The 20,062-nt window shown below is 36.9% G+C and overlaps 1 protein-coding gene across 2 annotated transcripts in view; it reads left to right on the top strand.

Moving 5' to 3' along the window:
• Window positions 1-20,062, top strand: part of LOC136252407 (uncharacterized) — a 38,576-nt gene that overhangs the window by 10,412 nt on the left and 8,102 nt on the right. For both annotated transcript variants that reach the window (XM_066044839.1, XM_066044837.1), the window contains 6 exons: window positions 2,349-2,412; window positions 11,865-12,359; window positions 12,474-12,665; window positions 15,825-16,019; window positions 16,067-16,255; window positions 18,649-18,843. In XM_066044839.1, the coding sequence (XP_065900911.1) occupies window positions 2,361-2,412; window positions 11,865-12,359; window positions 12,474-12,665; window positions 15,825-16,019; window positions 16,067-16,255; window positions 18,649-18,843 (1,318 nt within the window). In that variant the 5' untranslated portion in view covers window positions 2,349-2,360. The remainder of the gene's footprint in view (window positions 1-2,348; window positions 2,413-11,864; window positions 12,360-12,473; window positions 12,666-15,824; window positions 16,020-16,066; window positions 16,256-18,648; window positions 18,844-20,062) is intronic.

Here is a 20,062-nt window from a genome sequence, read left to right as displayed (position 1 = left end):
GGACTGCTTTTGCTCAGATATCAGACATAGTTTACCCAACAAAGACAACCACTACATTCACAGCTAAGCCAAAGAGTACTAGCCGTTCATCACAAAAGTAGGGACCCGCCGATTATGCTGGCATGATTATGAGCATAATAGATACCTGAAAGCATTGAGCATAATGCTAACATAATAGGTAGAATATTTTGTAAAAGTATATGAAGTCTTGCTTATAAAAATAGGTACAGTACCACAGAAAGATCGCTAATAGAACATTCAGTAACTCTAATAAAGCAATCACATAGCTGACTGTTCTATTAGAGTATATTGATCTTTCCTGTGATATGCATTTTGACAAGTACGTTTGTGCTTCAGCCACTTATTATTTACCCATAAACTGGAAATTATTAGCAGAGCATGAGAACTGAGGCATAAATAATTGGGCATAATTTGAGCATAATATGTAACTATTGAGCATAAACTTAAGCATAATAGATAAATTTTTGAGCAGTGCAGCATAGCATAATAGGTAAAATTATGAGCATAATCGGCGGGTCCCTACACAAAACCTCCTGGCCATGTTGTGGCAAGGAGATGTGACCTACAGTGTAATCCTAGGAACTAATCCTCCGGTCTAAATTTTTTTTTACTTCTTGGTGACTGTTCTATTTGAGTGTCTCAATTACCCATGTTTCACATGTTTGGTTTTTGCTTTATACATCCTTAACTACTACTCTCAGTACTTTCAAATCGCAAACAAGGCCGGTTCAGCAGGGTGGGCCAGGTGGGCCATGGCCCACCCAATAATTCCTGCCCTTAAAATATTTTAACTGAGCAATACATACTAGTTTTATTCCGATGCCTGGTTTCCAATCGTCACCGAACCTGGCGAACCAGCTGACTCATGTTTCTCCTTGTAACAGCTGCTGTTGACATTGTTTGTCATAGTTGTAGTTGTAGACTGTTGTAGTTGTTGTAGGAGGCCTTGTTCTTTGAATCAGACCATTCATGATTGTTATCTCACACTTGTAAAGTAGCGCCCCTGGCCTTTATTTAGGTTATGGCGTCAACGTCTACCAATGTGACAACACGTGTTGACATTGAACTGGATAAACCATTTCATCCTCCTACTACTTTTAGGTTTCCCACAAGGTCATATGGTTTAAGGAATCGCTCTTGCCAACATTCGTGGTTTACTGAGTTTAGCTTTCTTCATTATGATATAGAGCTCGATGCAGTGTTTTGCCACACTTGCCAGAAGGCTATCAGGGAGAAGAAAATACTTGAGACATACCTAAGGACTACAATGACCCAAGAAAGATTGAACAATTTAATGCTTTTGCATGTACATCAAGAACTTCTAGATAAGATAGATTTGCTAGAAGTTGCAGAAGAATTTGTTTCTGACAGCAAACACAGACTGTCATTGTTTGGTCACTTTGTAACATAAGTTTTAACCACTTAAAGATCTCTTGACATTAAATTTTGTTGAAAAATCAAAAATATCATTCTGTAATAGAGCAGTAGCTATGTGGATAACTTTTAAACTGGATACTAGCTAAGTGAATACTGACAAATTTTCTGTCAAATTGTCATAATTTTCGTTCTCAAGCATCTAAATTTCAAAAAATTTCCTGGGGGGGGCATGCCCCCAGACCCCCTAGAGAACGCATGCTTCACATGAGCAAGCGCAGTCTACAGTGACTTTTACCACTGTTGAGTATATAACAATTTGGCCCACCCAATGTTAAAAAAGTGAACCGGCCCTGATCGCAAAAGGTCCGTGCTGTGATGGCTAGCCTATCTGCTTGCTGATTCTTAAGTTGTAGGTGTGTGACAAAAAACACACTTGCAATTTTGGAAAATTGCTTATAACTTTATTCTACTTCTACCAATGTGTACACAAACTGGACGATAAATGTGCTATAATATGCTCCTTACATCCTGCAAATTCAAAAACGAATCCAACAAGGCTTTCACAAGCTATGGCAAATTTTGTAAGTGTTGTGAAAAAAGAAAAGAAGAACAATAATTGAAAGCACATATCTCAATAATCACTGGCTCAAATTTGGAATGGAAGATGTCCCAGCCTGAGGAATTTTTGCTGAAAATATGGGCTATTTCCGTTCAGCAGTTACAAAGGTACAAAAGTATGAAAATAGCATTTTCTTGGTTCCTGTAAAATACACACGTACATATCTGTCACACACCAGAATGTATTGGCCATATGACACTCAGTGGAGATGCTTCCACTTAGGTCTGAGGTGCCTAACTTTCTGAATCCTTTTTGGTATTTAGAATCTTTTACAGCATGTATACTTGTCATATTAATTACAATATATGTATATGCATAATACACATTACAGCCTGCTAGTGATATGGAGTTAATCTATGGTATGATAGTGTTGATGTGTGCTGTGGCGTATTCAGGTAAGGATGACATGTGGTATCATTTACTGTATATTTAAGACTTATTTTCTTTAGTTTTAACTCTGCATTGTACACAGTAGATGTGTCAACATTTAAGTGTCCATAGCTCTGATCAGATTATAACCAACATTGGTACTAAACATATCTCTGGGCTCTCTTTAATAGTGTTCCTGTAAAAGACAAAGTAATGTGTTTTAATAATGCTGTATAAAGAGACCAAAAAAGTTATTAAAAATTTTTTTGTGTGATAATATGTTGTATCCTTACCTGGGAATAGCTAAAAGAAGTGTGGTCAAAATCAGTATGTGGACTACTGTAGCTAGATCTAGAGGAGAAATCTACTGTGAATTTTTTTTTAGTTTAAGCATGAAACATATGGACAGATATGGAGCTATGAGTATATTAGCATTGAATTATTCTTTTCATGACTGATAATACGTAGCACTCTCGTGTTGTACAGTATATAGACAGAGTTCTTTGGTCACATGACATAATACTTCCATGTATAACTTAAGATGGTATTATCCACTCTGGTGCATGTCTAGTTAGAGAGTTTCACTATATTGTATTATTTTGATCTATAAAAGCTGATTACGTATATTACTTTTTGGTATAAAAACTAGTAATCTATTAATATGTAATGTGTTACTCCCAACGTTGCATGCACATGTGCACATACAGCCTGTGGAAAGCATCACTTTTCATGGACTGGTAATATGTAATGGGTCCTTACTTTGAAAAAGTGCATTACTTTTGTAGTATAGTGATATCATACAGTACAATAGTACTGTATAGTAGGGACCACAAAGGTTTGGGCATGACCCATGAAAAAACATCACCCAAAAACCAGTCTCACCTTTCCCTGATTATGATGAAGCAGTATTGGTTAGGCCCAAGCAAGCCTTCAGATCGATCTGAAATTCTTTCAACAAGTTGCAATTTTTTGAAAAATATTAAATGGCATTTTCCAGTAACTAACTGATAGTAGGGTGGCTAAGTGTAAAAATCGTTCACTTTTTGATAAAAGTACCAAACCTGGTACAACATTTGCTTAATTCATACTATTTCATATTAGGTACGGTGCCATTAACATTACCAATCATATCACACTCAAAGAACCTGAAAAGTATGATCAATAGAAAATGTATTGGGGAAGCCATAAAATGCTCTGAGCTGGCTCAATGGTATTATACTGAAACTTGGCATCTGAATAGATGAGCAAGGGCTGGTCATATCCAAAAGCTGATCAAGAGAGGTGCCCATCCAGGTCATTAGGTAGCAATGTTAAGAAGCATGCAGGGCCATGGTATATGAAGCCATAGATGTGCAATGTAGTATTTCTATTGCATTGTACCTGTACTTTTAACACTGAAATATTGGCTCCATTAGAAGTGTTCAAAAACAGATTATTTTACTACATTTTGAAACATTTTCTGATTGCAGCTGTAAATTTGAGATACATCCATGCTATTTAAGCAAAAACGAAGATTTTGGATGCACTTGTATGGTTTTCTGACTAGCTAGAAATAGGCTTATAACCTACAGTGTAGTTTAAAAGTTTCAAAACATGCTCTAGGGCAATGATTTTGACATGGCACTGTATCTCAAACAATTTAGTATATCTTATTCAACTTCCACTTGGTGCTTTTATCACAAAGTGAACGATTTCATTAAAATTTGTTGCTTAGCTGCTTGCTATTAGTGAACCACTGAATCAAACTCATAAGCTATATATATATAACAATTGTACATGCATGATTTTTTTGGTCTCGAGAAGGACTTGCTATCATGTAAACTGTCCTCCTGCTCAGAAAAAAAAACCTGGTAAAGTGTAAGTATACACTTTTAGAAGGAATTTGATGATACTTGTAGTGATCGCTAAATCAAGACACACGGTAGTGTGTCGTGCGGCACAAGAAGCCAGCACGCCACACCATGAGTATATTAACTGGAAGAAAGTAAACACAATTTTCACATCTTTGTAGCTCCGTGATTCCTTATCCGATTGAAACCAAAGTTGCTACAGAAGTGCCGGCTAGGTAGGGGAGTCCACATTCCAAATTTGAAGAAAATCACTTTTTAAGCCATTTCTGAGATACAAGCGGCCAAAGTTAGGGGTTTTTCTTCGTTTTTTGTTCTACTTCTTTTCGCACACTTTACAAAATCTGCCTTAAATTGCAAACGCATACTCCGGTCTAGCTGAAATTTGGTATACTTAAAGGGCTCGTTAAGGCAGATCTCAGTACCAACTTTGGTAGGAATCTGATAAACATTCACAGAGTTATGACCAATTATTTGCGTAAAATAAGGTCGGAGGTCTGTCATACCCACAGGGTAAACCCCTTGAAGGAATAAGCTGAAATTGCTACAGTATGTAGATGGAGTAACCATTGTAGGAGTGCCTTTTTGTGGTTTGAAAAGAATTGAGATAAAGGCCATCGAGATATGACACAAACCCCAACCTGTGTCACAATTACGCGATCAATTTTTATGAATAAAATGCTATTAGTTTTCACGCCTACCAGGCAAACCACTATAGAGCAATGAGCTGAAAATCGGTGTGTAGCTGAAATAATCATCATAGAAAGTCCTTGCAGATGTACAGAAGAATCGGATTACAAATCACTGAGTTATGATTTGAAAGCCAACTACGTGTAGCAAATGCGAGATCGATATACTCTAATAGAACAGTTACCCTAATAGAACATTCAGCTACGTTTATAACTTACTCCATTATAGAATTATATTGCATTGTAAGTTATTCTGTAGGGGGTTCAGCTACAAACAGTTAATCTTATAGACAATTCAGCTACAAGCAAGTCACCCTGAAGATAGTTCAGCTATAAATACATAGTTGTAGAGATTCAGAACATTACAAGTCACACTGAAGAGAGTTCAGCTATAAACAAGTCACCCTGTAGAGAGTTCAGCTACAACAACTCACTCTGTAGAGAATTCAGCTACAAACAACTCATGGTGTAGAGAGTTCAGCTACAAAGAACCTACCCAGTAGAGAGTTCATCTATATAAACAAGCTAGCTACCCTATAGAGATCAACTACAAACAAGTTACTTTTTACAATGTTCAGCTACAAGTAAGTCACTCTATAAAGAGTTCAGCTACAAACAAGTCACTCTGTAGTACAAACAAGTCACCGTGTAGAGAGTTCAGCAACCAATCACACAAACCACCCTGTAAAGAGTTCAGCTATACAAACAGGTCATAACTCTATAGAGAGATCAGCTAGAAACAAGAGAGAGCTCAGCTACAAACTTAACAGATCACACTGTAGAGAGTTCAGCTAGACACAAGTTACCTTGTAGAAAAATCAGCTAGAAACAAGTCATCCAGTAGAGAGATCAGCTAGAAGACATCACCTTGTAGAGAGTTCAGGTACAAACAAATCATCCTGCAAATAGTTAAGCTACAAACAAATCACCTTGTAGAGAGATCAGCGAGAAGAAGTCACTTTGTAGAGAGTTCAGTTAATAAGAAACCACCATGTAGAGAATTCAGCTGCAAACAAATCACCCTGTAGAGAAGTCATCTACAAACAATCACCTTGTAGAGAGATCAGCTAGAAACAATTCACCGTGTAGAGAGATCAGCTAGAAAAAGTCACCCTATAGAGAGATCAGCTAGAAACAAGTCATCCTGTAGAGAGACCAGCTAGAAGTCGCTTTGTATGTAGAGAGTTCAGCTACAAAAAAATCGCCCTGTAGAGAGATCAGCTGGAAGAAGTCACCTTGTAGAGAGTTCAGCTACAAAGAAACCACCATGTAGAGAGTTCAGCTGCAAACAAATCACCTGTAGAGAGTTCAGCTAGAAACAATTCACCCTGTAGAGAGATCAGCTAAAAACAAGTCACCCTGTAGAGAGATCAGCTAGAAGAAGTTACCTTGTAGAGAGTTCAGCTACAGGAAACCATCATGTAGAGAGTTCAGCTGCAAACAAATCACCCTGTGGAAAGTTCAGCTATGAACAAATCACTCTGTAGAGAGTTCAGCTAGAAACAAGTCATCCTGTAGAGAGATCAGCTAAAAGGATCACCTTGTAGAGAGTTCAGCTACAAACAAATCACCTGCAGATAGTTCAGCTACAAACAAGTCACCCTGTAGATAGATCAGCTAGAAGAAGTGAGTTCAGCTACAAAGAAATCGTCATGTAGAGAGTTCAGCTGCAAACAAATCACCATAGAGAGTTCAGCTATGAACAGATCCCCCTGTAGGTTTCAGCTAGAAACAAGTCACCCTGCAGAGAGACCAGCTAGAAGAAGTCGCTTTGTATGTAGAAAGTTCAGCTACAAAAAAACCACCCTGTAGAGAGTTCAGCTGCAAACAGATCACCCTGTAGAGAGATCAGCTTGAAGAAGTCACCTTGTAGGGAGTTCAGCTACAAAGAAACTATACTGTAGAGAGTTGAGTTACACACAAGTTACCCTATAGAGAGATCGATCGTGTAGCTAGAAACAAATCATCTTGTAGAGAATTCAGCTACAGGAATTACCATGCAGAGAGTTCAATTATAAACAGGACACCCTATAGAGAGTTCAGCTGCAAACAAATCACCCTGTAGAAAGTTCAGCTACGAACAGATCACCCTGTAGAGAGTTCAGCTAGAAACAAGTCATCCAGTAGAGAGATCAGCTAGAAGGATCACCTTGTAGAGAGTTTAGCTACAAACAAATCAACCTGCAGATAGTTCCTAGAAACAAGTCACCCTGTAGAAAGATCAGCTAGAAAAAGTTACCTTGTAGAGAGTTCAGCTGCAAAGAAACCATCATGTAAAGAGTTCAGCTGCAAGCAAATCATCTGTAGATAGTTCAGCTACAAACAAATCACCGTGTAGAGAGTTCAACTACAAATAGATAACCCTATAGAGAGTTCAGCTAGAAACAAGTCACCCTGTAGAGAGAATCCTGTAGAGACTTCAGCTACACGCAAATCACCCTGTAGAGAGTTCAGCTACATTTCAAGTCACCCAGCAGAGAGATCAGCTGCAAGCAAGTTATCTTGTAGGAAACAATTGGCAATTAATAATAATTTGTATAATTACTGATGAAATCAAAAATAGTTTAAGTAGTAAAAATCTGTTTTAAATCTTGATTATGATTACATCTTTTTTTTTCTTCCTGTGGTAAAGAAAAACGATAGGTTAAAACCCCTTGGGGTATACAAATATGTACAAAAAGAAATGATATCTAAACCAAAACAGCCAAGCTGTAAAAAAAGAGTGCAGCCCCCCAAAAAAGGCCATGGTGAAAAAAGATGTGAAATCCAAGGCAGCGGCCAAGAAATGGCTGTGATGGTAGGTTGATGGTAATTAGGCCTGAGCCTATTATGCTCAAAATTTTACCTATTATTCTTTCCAGAATTTCCCAAAAAATTCTCCTATTATTCTTTTTGTTATTCTTGTATCTAGCCTATTATTCCATAATTATTCTCATTCAGTTTCTGTGGCTAGTCGCTTAGATTTCAAGATGCTGCTATAAGTAGTTTTGTCCGAATTATTAATAGCCATAATGATGTGAAGCATTCCACCTTAAACATCTTTTTCTAGCTATAAGTAGTTACAACAGAGTTGGAATAGCTATCTACAGTATTAATTCAGGTGTATTTAATTATTAGTGTGCTATATAATAATATGCTGTATAGCTACTGTAAAGCTGCAAAGTTAGGTAGATAACAATGTTCAAAGATTTGAAAAAGATACACTGGCATAAGATGTACAAGTTTCAGAATTGCAGATAACCATGCAGTTACATGGCTGCAGATTGTTAACATGAAACGATCTGACGGCTCTATTAGAGTATTTGAGCGTTCTATTAGAGTATATCTATCTTTTAGAGACTTTTCAGCTCCCTTTCAGCCAGAATTCGTATAATAATGTCAGCTTTATATCATTTGTAGTACCTTAACTCTTTCTTCTAGCTAATCAAGAAGAGACACATCCCCTAATTCCACCGATTATTCCCGTGGACGTCCGATAATTCTGAAGTTATACCTGTAACCATCCTATAATTCTGGAATTATTCTCACTAAATTGATGACCTATTATTCTCAAGATTATGCTGGCATAATAGGCGCAGGCCTAATGGTAATTTGGTGCTGCTTGGTCTTGGCACAAAATTCACCTGAATTGTCATTATTAAAATTTTTACCATTAACCTACCATCACAGACATTTCTTAGCCGCCACCTTGGATTTCACATCTTTTTTCACCATAGCCTTTTTGGGACCACTCTTTTTTTACAGCTTGGCTGTTTTGGTTTAGATAGTCTGTCGCTGTTTGCTTGTTTGTATAAATTTATTGTCTCTCCTCATCCATATAAGCAAATCTTTAATGCTAAAAGTACTCTGTATAATTATTGGCTTGTTGTATTAAGCTTCCAGTTAGGCTTGTTTGTATGAAAACAATTTCAGGAGGCCAGGCACACACAGTGGTGCAGGGTATGTGCCAGGAATTTTATGATAAAAGTTATTGTGTATCCAATATCATTTATGACACTGTGATAAGGTTTCCATAGCAACAAACAAACATGTAGGTTTTACAGTAAGTAGTATTCACTTACTTCAGTGTTACCAGATCTAAATAGTAGCAGTAAGGCATTGAAAATCACCTTCCTATTAAAGTACTTGGGTGGATGGATTATAATCACTTTATGGTATGCAAACTTAGAATAAAATATGCTATTGACTTCAAACAAAAGCCAAGTTGTTGTTTGTAGTGAGATCTTTAATTAATTGAAATTTAAGAGAGATAAAGATAAAAATGACTAATTTTCAGTAGAATGGCTGTAAAGGTTACCAAAGGTCAAATCTGGGATGGCCCTATATCAAAAATCTTTCTGAGAGCCTGTCATACTGTAATTCTGTGCCAAATGTCATACTTTTATCATGAAATATTACCATAAGTCTGCTACACCATTGTAACTCTGTTCACACACTTCGTAAAACTTGTTACAAAATACAAAAGTACATAATACAATTACCTTGAAATTTGGTACAGATATGAGTATATAAAGGTGAATTGGTGAATTCACATACTAGGATCTGATAAGTGTCCACATGCAGTGCTATGAACATTTATTTGCGTGAAAAGATGGGAATAACATGAACTTTGGTGTGTACATAGACTAGCTAACTATTGGAGCAGTGTTTTGTGATGGTTAGAAAAGCAAATAAGTAACAGCAAAAGAATAATCTAGGCCCCTTAAGAAGAAAAAATGAAAAAAAATGAGACTTTAGCCACTCATATATCATGAATAACTGGAGTGAGTTTAATAAAATTTGCATGCCTTGTAGACAGCTATAATACAAAAATGGTGTGCTTTGGAGAAAAGACCATGGAGCTATGCAGATGTAAAAATCATGTTTTCTCAATATATTATGCACAGTGCGATGTGCCAGCATTCTTGGTCACACAACACACTACCTTGTGTCTTGATAAGTAATATATTACTTTTAAAAAGTAACGACCCCAACTATGTCCTAACAGTACATGCTGTTGGCCATGCTACGGTGAGACACAGCAGCCACTTTTTGTATAGAATATGGCTAATCACCCAGCAAGCTAAAAAACATTGACATATTTGACCGGACCTGCTAAACCCAACACAATTATTGCACATTTTTGACTTCCCGAATATTTACAATCTACTCAGACAAGTGGGCACCTATTTTGGCAATAACCTTGGGAGTTAAAACCCTACAAAATAGCTACAACAGATAGATAAATTGTACAGCAAGTAAGGGAAAATAAATTACAGGTGCTCGGTGTTAACATACAGTACGAACACAATGAGATATGGAGATCAAATTTGTACCATCATGTTCACCATCAATAGGGAAATCGATTGCTGTGTAAATTTTTCCTTGTATTTATACAAAAGGGAAATCAGGGAAGAATGATCGATTGCTTTGATGTGATGTATGTAAACAAAAAAACCATAACTTATGGATCCTGAGTGTACTGTAGCAAAACAAAGATTTTTGGGTAGGCGAATAAGATGATTTCCAGGTTTTTATTATTAGACCCTTTCTTCTTCACTAAGAACAAAGCATTAATAATTAGGCACCAGCTTATTATGCTGGCACAATTTGGAGCACAATAGATGCTTTGAGGCATGAAGCATAATACTAGCAAAATGGGTAGATTTTTTTGCCATACTGTAAATTGTTATAATTATATCAGTGAAAAAGATTGACATAAATACTTAGCTACTCTCTTGTGTACTTTCCTATAAAGAATTGAAGTAGTAGTGTGTGTACCCTCATTAATAATTCTAATGAATCAATGAGCTACACAATTTAAACATTTGATATAATAAGCTGCTAAATGAATTATTTTTTAAATGGTTACCTTTGAACAATTTCTCGCAAGCCAAAAGTTATCGTTATCCATATACAGACTTGAAGTGCAAAACTGTTAATTAAACATGAAAGTTGAGGCAAAAGTTTAAGTTTGAGCATAATTGTGAGCATAATAGGTAAACTTTTTGAGCACTGCAGCAAAGCATAATAGGTAAAATGAAAAGCATAATAGGCTGGTGCTCATTAATAATACACAAGTTTATACAGTATTTCACCCATTGTATTCATACTGTAAAATTTAGGCTTGCACAATTGTGTTGGGTTTTCGCACATTCGGTCACAAAATTATGTACTGATTACACTACCATCAGTAGTAGATTTAGTGAGGTTTCAATGTTTCCACAGAAACCCCCTTTTGAAAAATGATTATGCAACAGTTGAGTATTTTAATTAATTATTGTGACGTGCGCCTATAATAAGCGATGTGCACGTGCATGCTTAGCACTCCGTAGACTCCATAAACATTTTAATTTCACACTAAAATTGATACCAAATGCAGTCTCAGAGCATCTAAATTTCAAAAATTTCCTGGGGGGTCCCCCCTAGCACATGCATGCTTCGTATGCATGGTGAAGCACACTCACCCATGAGTATATAGTCCATCATTATTATACTGCTTGTTTCCCATTATCCAATGGAACAAAAATTGATGTGGGCCGGAGGTGATTATCATTGTTGATTATTATACACTTGACTCTTGTTATTTCAGTCTCTCGATCTTGAAGGCTGCCAGGACTCTACACCCATGCACCTAGCTGAACAAGAGTGGAGGGATTTCCACCCTTCGGCTATGTTTATATGCACAGCTAATACATTTACCTTAAAGCTTGGTCACTCTGTGCCTCCTTCTATTATGATATATTGCATTCACGTGCAGCTACCTAAAAATTGATGCGGGCGGTGATGGGAAACAAGGAATTTAATAATGATGGCCATATATATGTCCACCTATAAACTGGAAGCCCCCTTTATAAAGTTTTAGATCCGTCACTGACCATAATGTGTACTGTTAAGCCAGGTTATTCAATTTTACATGTAACTTAATGTGGCACGCATGCTCTTAACTTCTGTGTGGTTTAGGTGGGCAGACTTGCATAGGTGATGTTGATGATAGACAGCAAATTGGTAGTGATGAAATTGGTGATCACAGAATAGTAATTGTTCCACATCTCAATTTTACTTGTAATGGTAGAGTAACCAATATCAGGGTTGGGATAACATCTAATGGTAATGGAAATGCAAGTACTTATGTTGAAATATGGAGACCATTGCCAGGTTTACTATTTTATAGTTTAGTCACTTCTGTGGAAATACTGCCACGTCACATTTCTCAACTTCCAGGGGCAAACATTTTAGAAGCAAACATTTTTCTCATTGGCAGTAATAGAACACTATTTCAGTCAGGAGATGTTATTGCATTTTACCTTCTACGCAACTCTCGTTATAGAATTCAAGTTATTACAACAGCTGGATATATGCTATATGTATTCAATGGATCTTCTGCTATAACACTTAATCTTATTGATGCTGACATCATTAGTAGTGCACGAAAACCAATAATCCAGTTTACACTAGGTAAATATGTGCATATTGTAGATATGTACACCATGTTTTTTAGTGTTGCTAAAATTGCTATGCACTGTTACAGAATTTATAAAAAATTAATAATTTATATTTTATTTTTGTTAGAAATTCAATGTGATCATCTATCAACACCATCAAATGGAGAGATAACATCATGTAGTTCTGGTAGTACTGGAGTGGGATATGAGGGGGACACTTGTAATTTCACATGTAACACTGGTTATGAGCTAACTGGTAGTGACACAAGGACCTGTCTGAGTGATGGAAGCTGGAGTGGTATTCAGACAAGATGTACTGGTACAATATCATGCTATAGTTAACAATGTAGTCATTGCAGAAAACATTTTGAATTCAGTACATTATTACTGTTTAAGTAGGGTCCCCCTAAAATGACATGCTCTAAACCACATCTAAAAACCATCATGGAAATATGCAGCAAAAATCTTCTTTAAAATTATTATTATAGTCTTACTCCATTCAGCATCATTACAGCATAACACTTACTGGCATTTGGATATGTTTCAAAAAAAGTAGCCATAACGGGAATTTTCATCTGCCTGCCTGCCTGCCTGCCTGCCTGGCCTGGCCTGGCCTGGCCTGCCTGCCTAACCACAGTTGCAAAGCTAGAAGCCAAATTAGTGAAGCAGTACATGGCTTCCATTTTACATCACAACAGCAAACTCACTAGTATGATGTGCCTTTTGTAGTTCTAACAAATATCTACTTTCTGCACTTTGCCATTCATTTTATTATCAATTAAATGGTAGTCTTCTTTTTCATGTCAGCAAACCATACTAAGTCATTAATCATTCGTATCAACACTTTCCATATTAACACTTTACAAGCAGCACATTTAAAGGGCCCATTTAAAGCTATGCCACTAAGCCATTTTGAGGCACTTAACAGACTATAGTATTGGGTAGCAGCTAAGCTGTGTTTTTATATAAAACAATTGCCATGACCTCTTAAAAGATCAGAACATGCCACGACAACGATCTACAGTGTAGCTCCATAGGAAAACAAGGAATTGTGCCATGCTCACTAGCTTGATCTACTGTATAATAGCTGAGTGGCACAATCAAGATTAAATTAATTTAAAATTGAAGTAGGGTTCCAGTGATAAAAAAAAAAAAAACAGTGAAACAAGAGATGATGGTAGCTATGATGAAAAATCCCTAGCTTGGCATTGTAGCAATGTGGGAAAATCCCTACTTAGCATTACAAATTTATACAATGCCAAGTAAGGATTTTCCCACATTGCTAAAATTCCAAGTAGCTATGGATTTTCCTTCATCATCTCTTGTTTCACTGCTTTTTTCACGGGAACCCTAAATCAATAAGTTTTATTTCACTAGTGTAACCTTAAGCATGTTAATAATTTGTGTCCAGGCTAGGGCCCAAACAAACTTAAGTGAATTCAAAGGTTTGTTCATTCATCAAATGAACAAACATTCAAATGTGGGTTGAACAGTTCAAACTATAGCTACAGTTAACCTATCAATCCAGAGGAGGTTGGATGCACTTTAAGTGCCACTAAAACACAAAATTCATCTGTTGGGGAGGTTAATACGTACATCGATCTCAATATATAACTCACTCATTGTTTTATTAATAGTACAATTATGTACGTGAAGACTGGTGAAGTAGTGTACACCAAACTGCAGCTTATTAGTTTCACCCAGGATTTAAGCGCCAATTACAAAACAAAGTACATTGCCTTGAAGCTTACATGAAGGACAATCCAAATATCTAGCAATCCCTAGCGATCCCTACTGTTTTTCAGTTTTTACTTGTTCGTTAACTTTTTTTGTAAATAATTATTATGACTGGTCGTACTGCATCAAAAGAAATAAAAATAATGGAGCTGAATTATTGTCTGAAAAGTAAAGGATCCATTACACTTCATTGTCAACTATGTTCAACTCGTTACACAGCAATACAATTCAAGTACTGTTCAAATAGCACCTCTGCAATCAAAGTACAGTAGCCACTATGAAAAATACAGACGATTTCCATTTCAAAAAGAAGCCATCACATGCTGCCACAAATCAACACTTTTCGCTGTCAGCAAAGATGAATGGGACACAAAGGAAGATACTCGTAAGTCCATGAAGAATGCATTATACGTACTGTGGTAGCATAAGTGACCTATTATCAAACATTGAAATCACGTAACGTTTCGGAAGTTTACAATATTATTCTGCATACTTGTAAGGTATTTATATGGGGAATTCCATTAGTGTAGCCTATTTTTAATGAGCTTTCCATCCTTTGGAGTTTATGTGTGGACACCACAAAAGTCTTGATACTCATCATCACCCAGGAAGAAATGAAGAAAAAGAACACAGGAATCACCATGAAAGAAATACAACTCTAGTGTGACTTTTGCAGAAGAATTGGTCAACTGTTTATCATTTTCCAAGTGAAAGATGTATCCATGAAGACTGTAAAGAAGGGGTTGTTGTGAACAAGGATGATAAGACTACTGTGTTATTGCTGATTTTTACTGTACGCATTTTATACTAAACGATTCACCGTTGTAACTCACAAGTGCATGTTTGTATCAAAACTATACTTCAGTTACAATGTCATGGTACTTCAGTTAAGATATTGATATAATAGTTAAGAGTGTATAGATTGCACTGAGGTCACCAGTATAGAAAAGGTGCTAAACGGTTTATAATTGATCAACGGAAATTAATGGGCATTCGATAATAGGTTCCAGTGTTCGATAATTCATATTATATGGAGTGCAGAAATCCACTCATAACTCGGACACTAATCGGAAATTATTGGTCAAACTTTCTATGCGAACGGTGCTACCTCCTGGTGAAAATTTGAGGCTGACACTACTTTCCTGGAGATTTTTATGCAGTAAAGTATGAACCTCGTTTGATAATTGGTTGCTTATGCTGCCAAAAGGCACCTCTCAGGCTGAAGTGACATTGAACAGTGAAAATATCAAGCCCATAGCCTTAGCCATTGTCAAGTTACGCTTGTCTGAAGGCATTATCAGTCAGTTACTCAGTCATTCAGTCAGTAAAACATTCTGTTAAATATTTTTTTTGAAAATTCCGTAGCAACTGCAGTTTGGGTCCATCTGAAGGCTTGTTTGGGTTTTGTTTTGCCTAACCAATACTGCCTCATCATCATCTAAGAAAGGTGAGGCTGGCTATTGGGTGATGTTTTTCATGAGCCACTCCTACTCCTTTGTGGTTCCTACTATACAGTGCGTGGTTCCTACTATACAGTGCGTGGTTCCTACTATACAGTGCTATCATACTGTATGATACTACCTAAAGGCCATCAATGCACTATATTTGTATTCTGAATTTAGATAGTGGATTGAAGTATAGATGTGATACATAGTATATAGCCACTGTGAATGGTTTTATAGCTATGTATTGCAGATTATTTTTTCACTCTGTGTTTCTTATTCTTTACTTATCATCATAGATATTCAATGTGATGACCTCACAGCACCATCAAATGGAGAGACAACATTATGTACTTCTGGTAGAGTAGGAGCGGGTTATGAGGGAGACACTTGTAGTTTCACATGTAACACTGGTTATGAGCTAACTGGTAGTGACACTAGGATGTGTCAGAGTAATGGGAACTGGAGTGGTAGTGATGGTGTGTGTAGAAGAGGTATGTTTTAAATAATCATAATGGAAACAACATACTGTTTTTTGTAGTTCCTTGTCCATCATTTACTGATCCTGATAATGGAATGATCACTTGTTCACTGGAAGATGATGGAGTTCCTTCCTATGAAGACACTTGTAGTTTCACATGTAACACTGGTTATGAGCTAACTGGTAGTGACACTAGGACCTGTCAGAGTGATGGGAGCTGGAGTGGTACTGAGACTATGTGTAGAAAAGGTGTGTTTGTATATATTTGGTAATAATTTCAATTACTTCCTTGTCCTTCCCTTGATGGTAAAGTATACACAATATACCTTTGTCCACTGAGAGAGCCACCAGCTCAATCATGGCTATGCTAGAACAGCAGCAGACAGTTACCAATAGTGGCAGTTCCAGGCCAGCTGTTTATATGTTATTGATGCAGGAAAGATACTGTTTAGCCATTAGGATCACTAATACTGAGCTAGCCAAAGTACAAGAAATTACATGTCCACGCCAAAATGTTTGATCATGTTAAGGCAAGTTGCTTAAAAAAAATGGCAGGACTTGGGAATTTATTTTTGAAGAGAAGAGCCTCTTTGAAATATTTGCAGCTGCAAACAAATCATCCTGTGGAGAGTTCAGCTATGAAAAGATCACCCTGTAGAGAGTTCAGCTAGAAGAAGTCACCTTTTAGAGAGTTCAGCTACAAAGCAACCACCATGTAGAGAGTTCAGCTGCAAAAAAAATCAATCACTCTGTAGAGAGTTCAGCTAGAAGAAGTCACCTTGTAGAGAGTTCAGCTGCAAACAAATCACCTGTAGAGAGTTCAGCTAGAAACAAGTCACCCTATAGAGAGATCAGCTAGAAACAAGTCACCCTGTAGAGAGTTCAGCTAGAAGAAGTCACATTGTAGAGAGTTCAGCTACAATGAAACTCCCATGTAGAGAGTTCTGCTGCAAACAATCACCCTGTAGAGAACTCAGCTACAAACAAATATGCCCTGTAAAAATATCAGCTAGAAGAAGTTACCTTGTAGAGAGTTCAGCTACAAGGAAACCACCAAGTAGAGAGTTCAGCTGCAAACAAATCACCTGTAGAGAGTTCAGCTAGAAACAAGTCACCCTGTAGAGAGATCAGCTAGAAACAAGTCACCCTGTAGAGAGTTCAACTAGAAGAAGTCACATTGTAGAGAGTTCAGCTACAAAGAAACTACCATGCAGAGAGTTCAGCTGCAAACAAATCACCTTGTAGAAAGTTCAGCTATGAACAGATCACCCTGTAGAGAGATCAGCTAAAAACAAGTTACCCTGTAGAAAGTTCAGCTAGAAGAAGTTACCTTGTAGAGAGTTCAGCTACAAAGAAACCACCATGTAGAGAGTTCAGCTGCAAACAAATCACCCAGTAGAGAGTTCAGCTATGAACAGATCACCCTGTTGAGAGTTCAGTTAGAAACAAGTCATCCTGTAGAGAGATCACCTAGAAGTATCACCTTGTAGAGAGTTCAGCTACAAACAAATCACCTGTAGGGATTTCAGCTGCAAACAAATCACCCTGTAGAGAGTTTAGCTACAAACAAATCATCATGTAAAGAGTTCAGCTGCAAACAAATCATCCTGTAGAGAGTTCAGCTATGAAAAGATCACCCTGTAGAGAGTTCAGCTATAAGAAGTCACCTTTTAGAGAGTTCAGCTACAAAGCAACCACCATGTAGAGAGTTCAGCTGCAAACAAATCACCCTGTAGAGAATTCAGCTACAAACAAATCCCCTGTAGAGAGACCAGCTAGAAACAAGTCAACCTGTAGACAGATTAGCTAGAAGAAGTTACCTTGTAGAGAGTTCAGCTGCAAACAAATCACCCTGTAGAGAATTCAACTACAAACAGATAACCCTGCAGAGAGTTCAGCTAGAGTCAAGTCACCCTGTAGAGAGAATCCTGTAAAGCGTTCATCTACGTACAAGCAGATCACCCTGTAGAGTGTTCAGCTACATTTCAAGCCACCTAGTAGAGAGACCAGCTGTAAATTATCCTGTGGGGATTAATTGGCATATAATAAATATATGCAAGAGTTCATAATATAATGAACTCTTGATATATGCATTATATATATAATTTGTACATTTACTGATAAAATCAGAATGAGTTAAAGTATTTATAAAATCTGCTTCATCTTTTTCTTTTTCCTGTGGTAAAGAAAAATATATAGGTTAAAAAACCCCAAAGCTGGCCATAGGCCGGCTTTGGGGTATGCAAATACAAAAAGAAGTGAAATCTAATCAAAAACAGCCAAGCTGTAAAAAAAGGAGTGCGGCCCTTGAAAAGGCTATAATGAAAAAAGATGTGAAATCCAAGGTGGCGGCCAAGAAATGGCTGTGATGGTAGGTTAATGGTAAAAATTTTAATAACAACAATTCAGGTGAATTTGGTGCCGCTTGGTCTTGGCACAAAATTCACCTGAATTGTCGTTATTAAAATTTTTACCATTAACCTACCATCACAGCCATTTCTTGGCCGCCACCTTGGATTTCACATCTTTTTTCATTATAGCCTTTTCAAGGGCCGCACTCCTTTTTTTACAGCTTGGCTGTTTTTGATTAGATATATATATCTTATGTATACATATCATGTACTTGCTGTTATAATTTTTAGTTGCTTGTCCATTACTTGCTGTTCCTAATAATGGAACAATCACTTGTTCACTGGGAGATAATGGAATTCCTTCCTACGAAGACACTTGTAGTTTCACATGTAACATTGGTTATGAGTTAACTGGTAGTGACACTAAGACCTGTCAGAATGATGGGAGCTGGAGTGGTAGTGACACTTCTTGTAGTCAAATTGAAGGTATGCAACTACTTGTATAACTATTGAAATTTTTGCTTTATAATGGCATAAAGATTTGAATGTATAACATATCTATGATTCTATGCGTGATCATGTTTATACATCAGTCAATTCCTCAAGAATTGTGTTACTGTGTATGTGTATCTTTCCAACTCACACGCTCCTTGCTATCTATGCACTGTGCGTACATGCCGTATTGGTATATAGGTTATCCCATTGTGATTGTACTTAGTTGTATGTGCCGCAGGCCTAGTAGAAATCATAAGAATCAATGACCGAGAACTAATAATATATGCAGTGAAACCTCTATAACCCAATATTCATAAGGACAAGAAAATGTGTTATATAAGTTAAAATAGTGGAAATGTCAGATTATCAAGGTACTGTATATTGCATAGAAAAGTCTTATTGGTACTATTATATTAAAAATTATAAATTTAAAAATGAAGGGATCCAAGCGATAAAAGTAGTGAAACAAGAGATGAACAATAGTAGCTATTACAGCATAGCTTGGTGATAAATCCCTACTTTGGCATGGCATAGCAATCATTTTGTGTTCAATGCCAAAGTAGGGATTTCTCACCGAGCTATGTTGTAATAGCTACCATCGTTCATCACTTGTTTCACTGCTTTTATCACTTGGATCCCTACTTCATTTTTAAATTGATGACGTTTAATATACTAGTTTGTTTAGTTTTTTGTTAAGGCATACAGCTAGCTACGTATATATACAAATGTGACTGTTCTATTAGGGTGACTGCTGTATTAGAGTATCTATCTCGAGTCAGCCTGCAAAGATATGTGCTTGCACAAAAGGGGACATGGTCATCGTGGTTTTGATTGATTATTAGAGTATCTTGAGTCAGCCTTAAAACTTGAAGGTGTGGTCACTGAAATACAGCTAGCATTAAAAGGGTGTGTCATCGTGGTTTCAATCCATATAGAATAAAGAATGGGTGTGATCTTGTGACCTCAGCGGTGATCATGAAAGCTATCTAGTACCAGTACCTCCATACAGTGGCATTGTTGAAGCGCCTTAAATAATCTTTTGGCATCTATTATGCTAATGTGTTGATACAGAAAATTAATGCCTTGATATGATTTCGTTGGATGAAAGACAAGCAGCCTGATTCAAAAAAAAAAAAAAAGACAAGACACAGTGGGCACACACTTGTTGGAACCCCAAGAGGCACATCCCATTGGTGAGTTTGTTATTGTG

The sequence above is a fragment of the Dysidea avara genome, chromosome 4 (assembly GCF_963678975.1).
Source record: "Dysidea avara chromosome 4, odDysAvar1.4, whole genome shotgun sequence".
Lineage (NCBI taxonomy): Eukaryota > Metazoa > Porifera > Demospongiae > Dictyoceratida > Dysideidae > Dysidea > Dysidea avara.
Note: the sequence above shows the minus strand (reverse complement) of the source record. Positions and strands in the feature narration are given on the sequence as shown.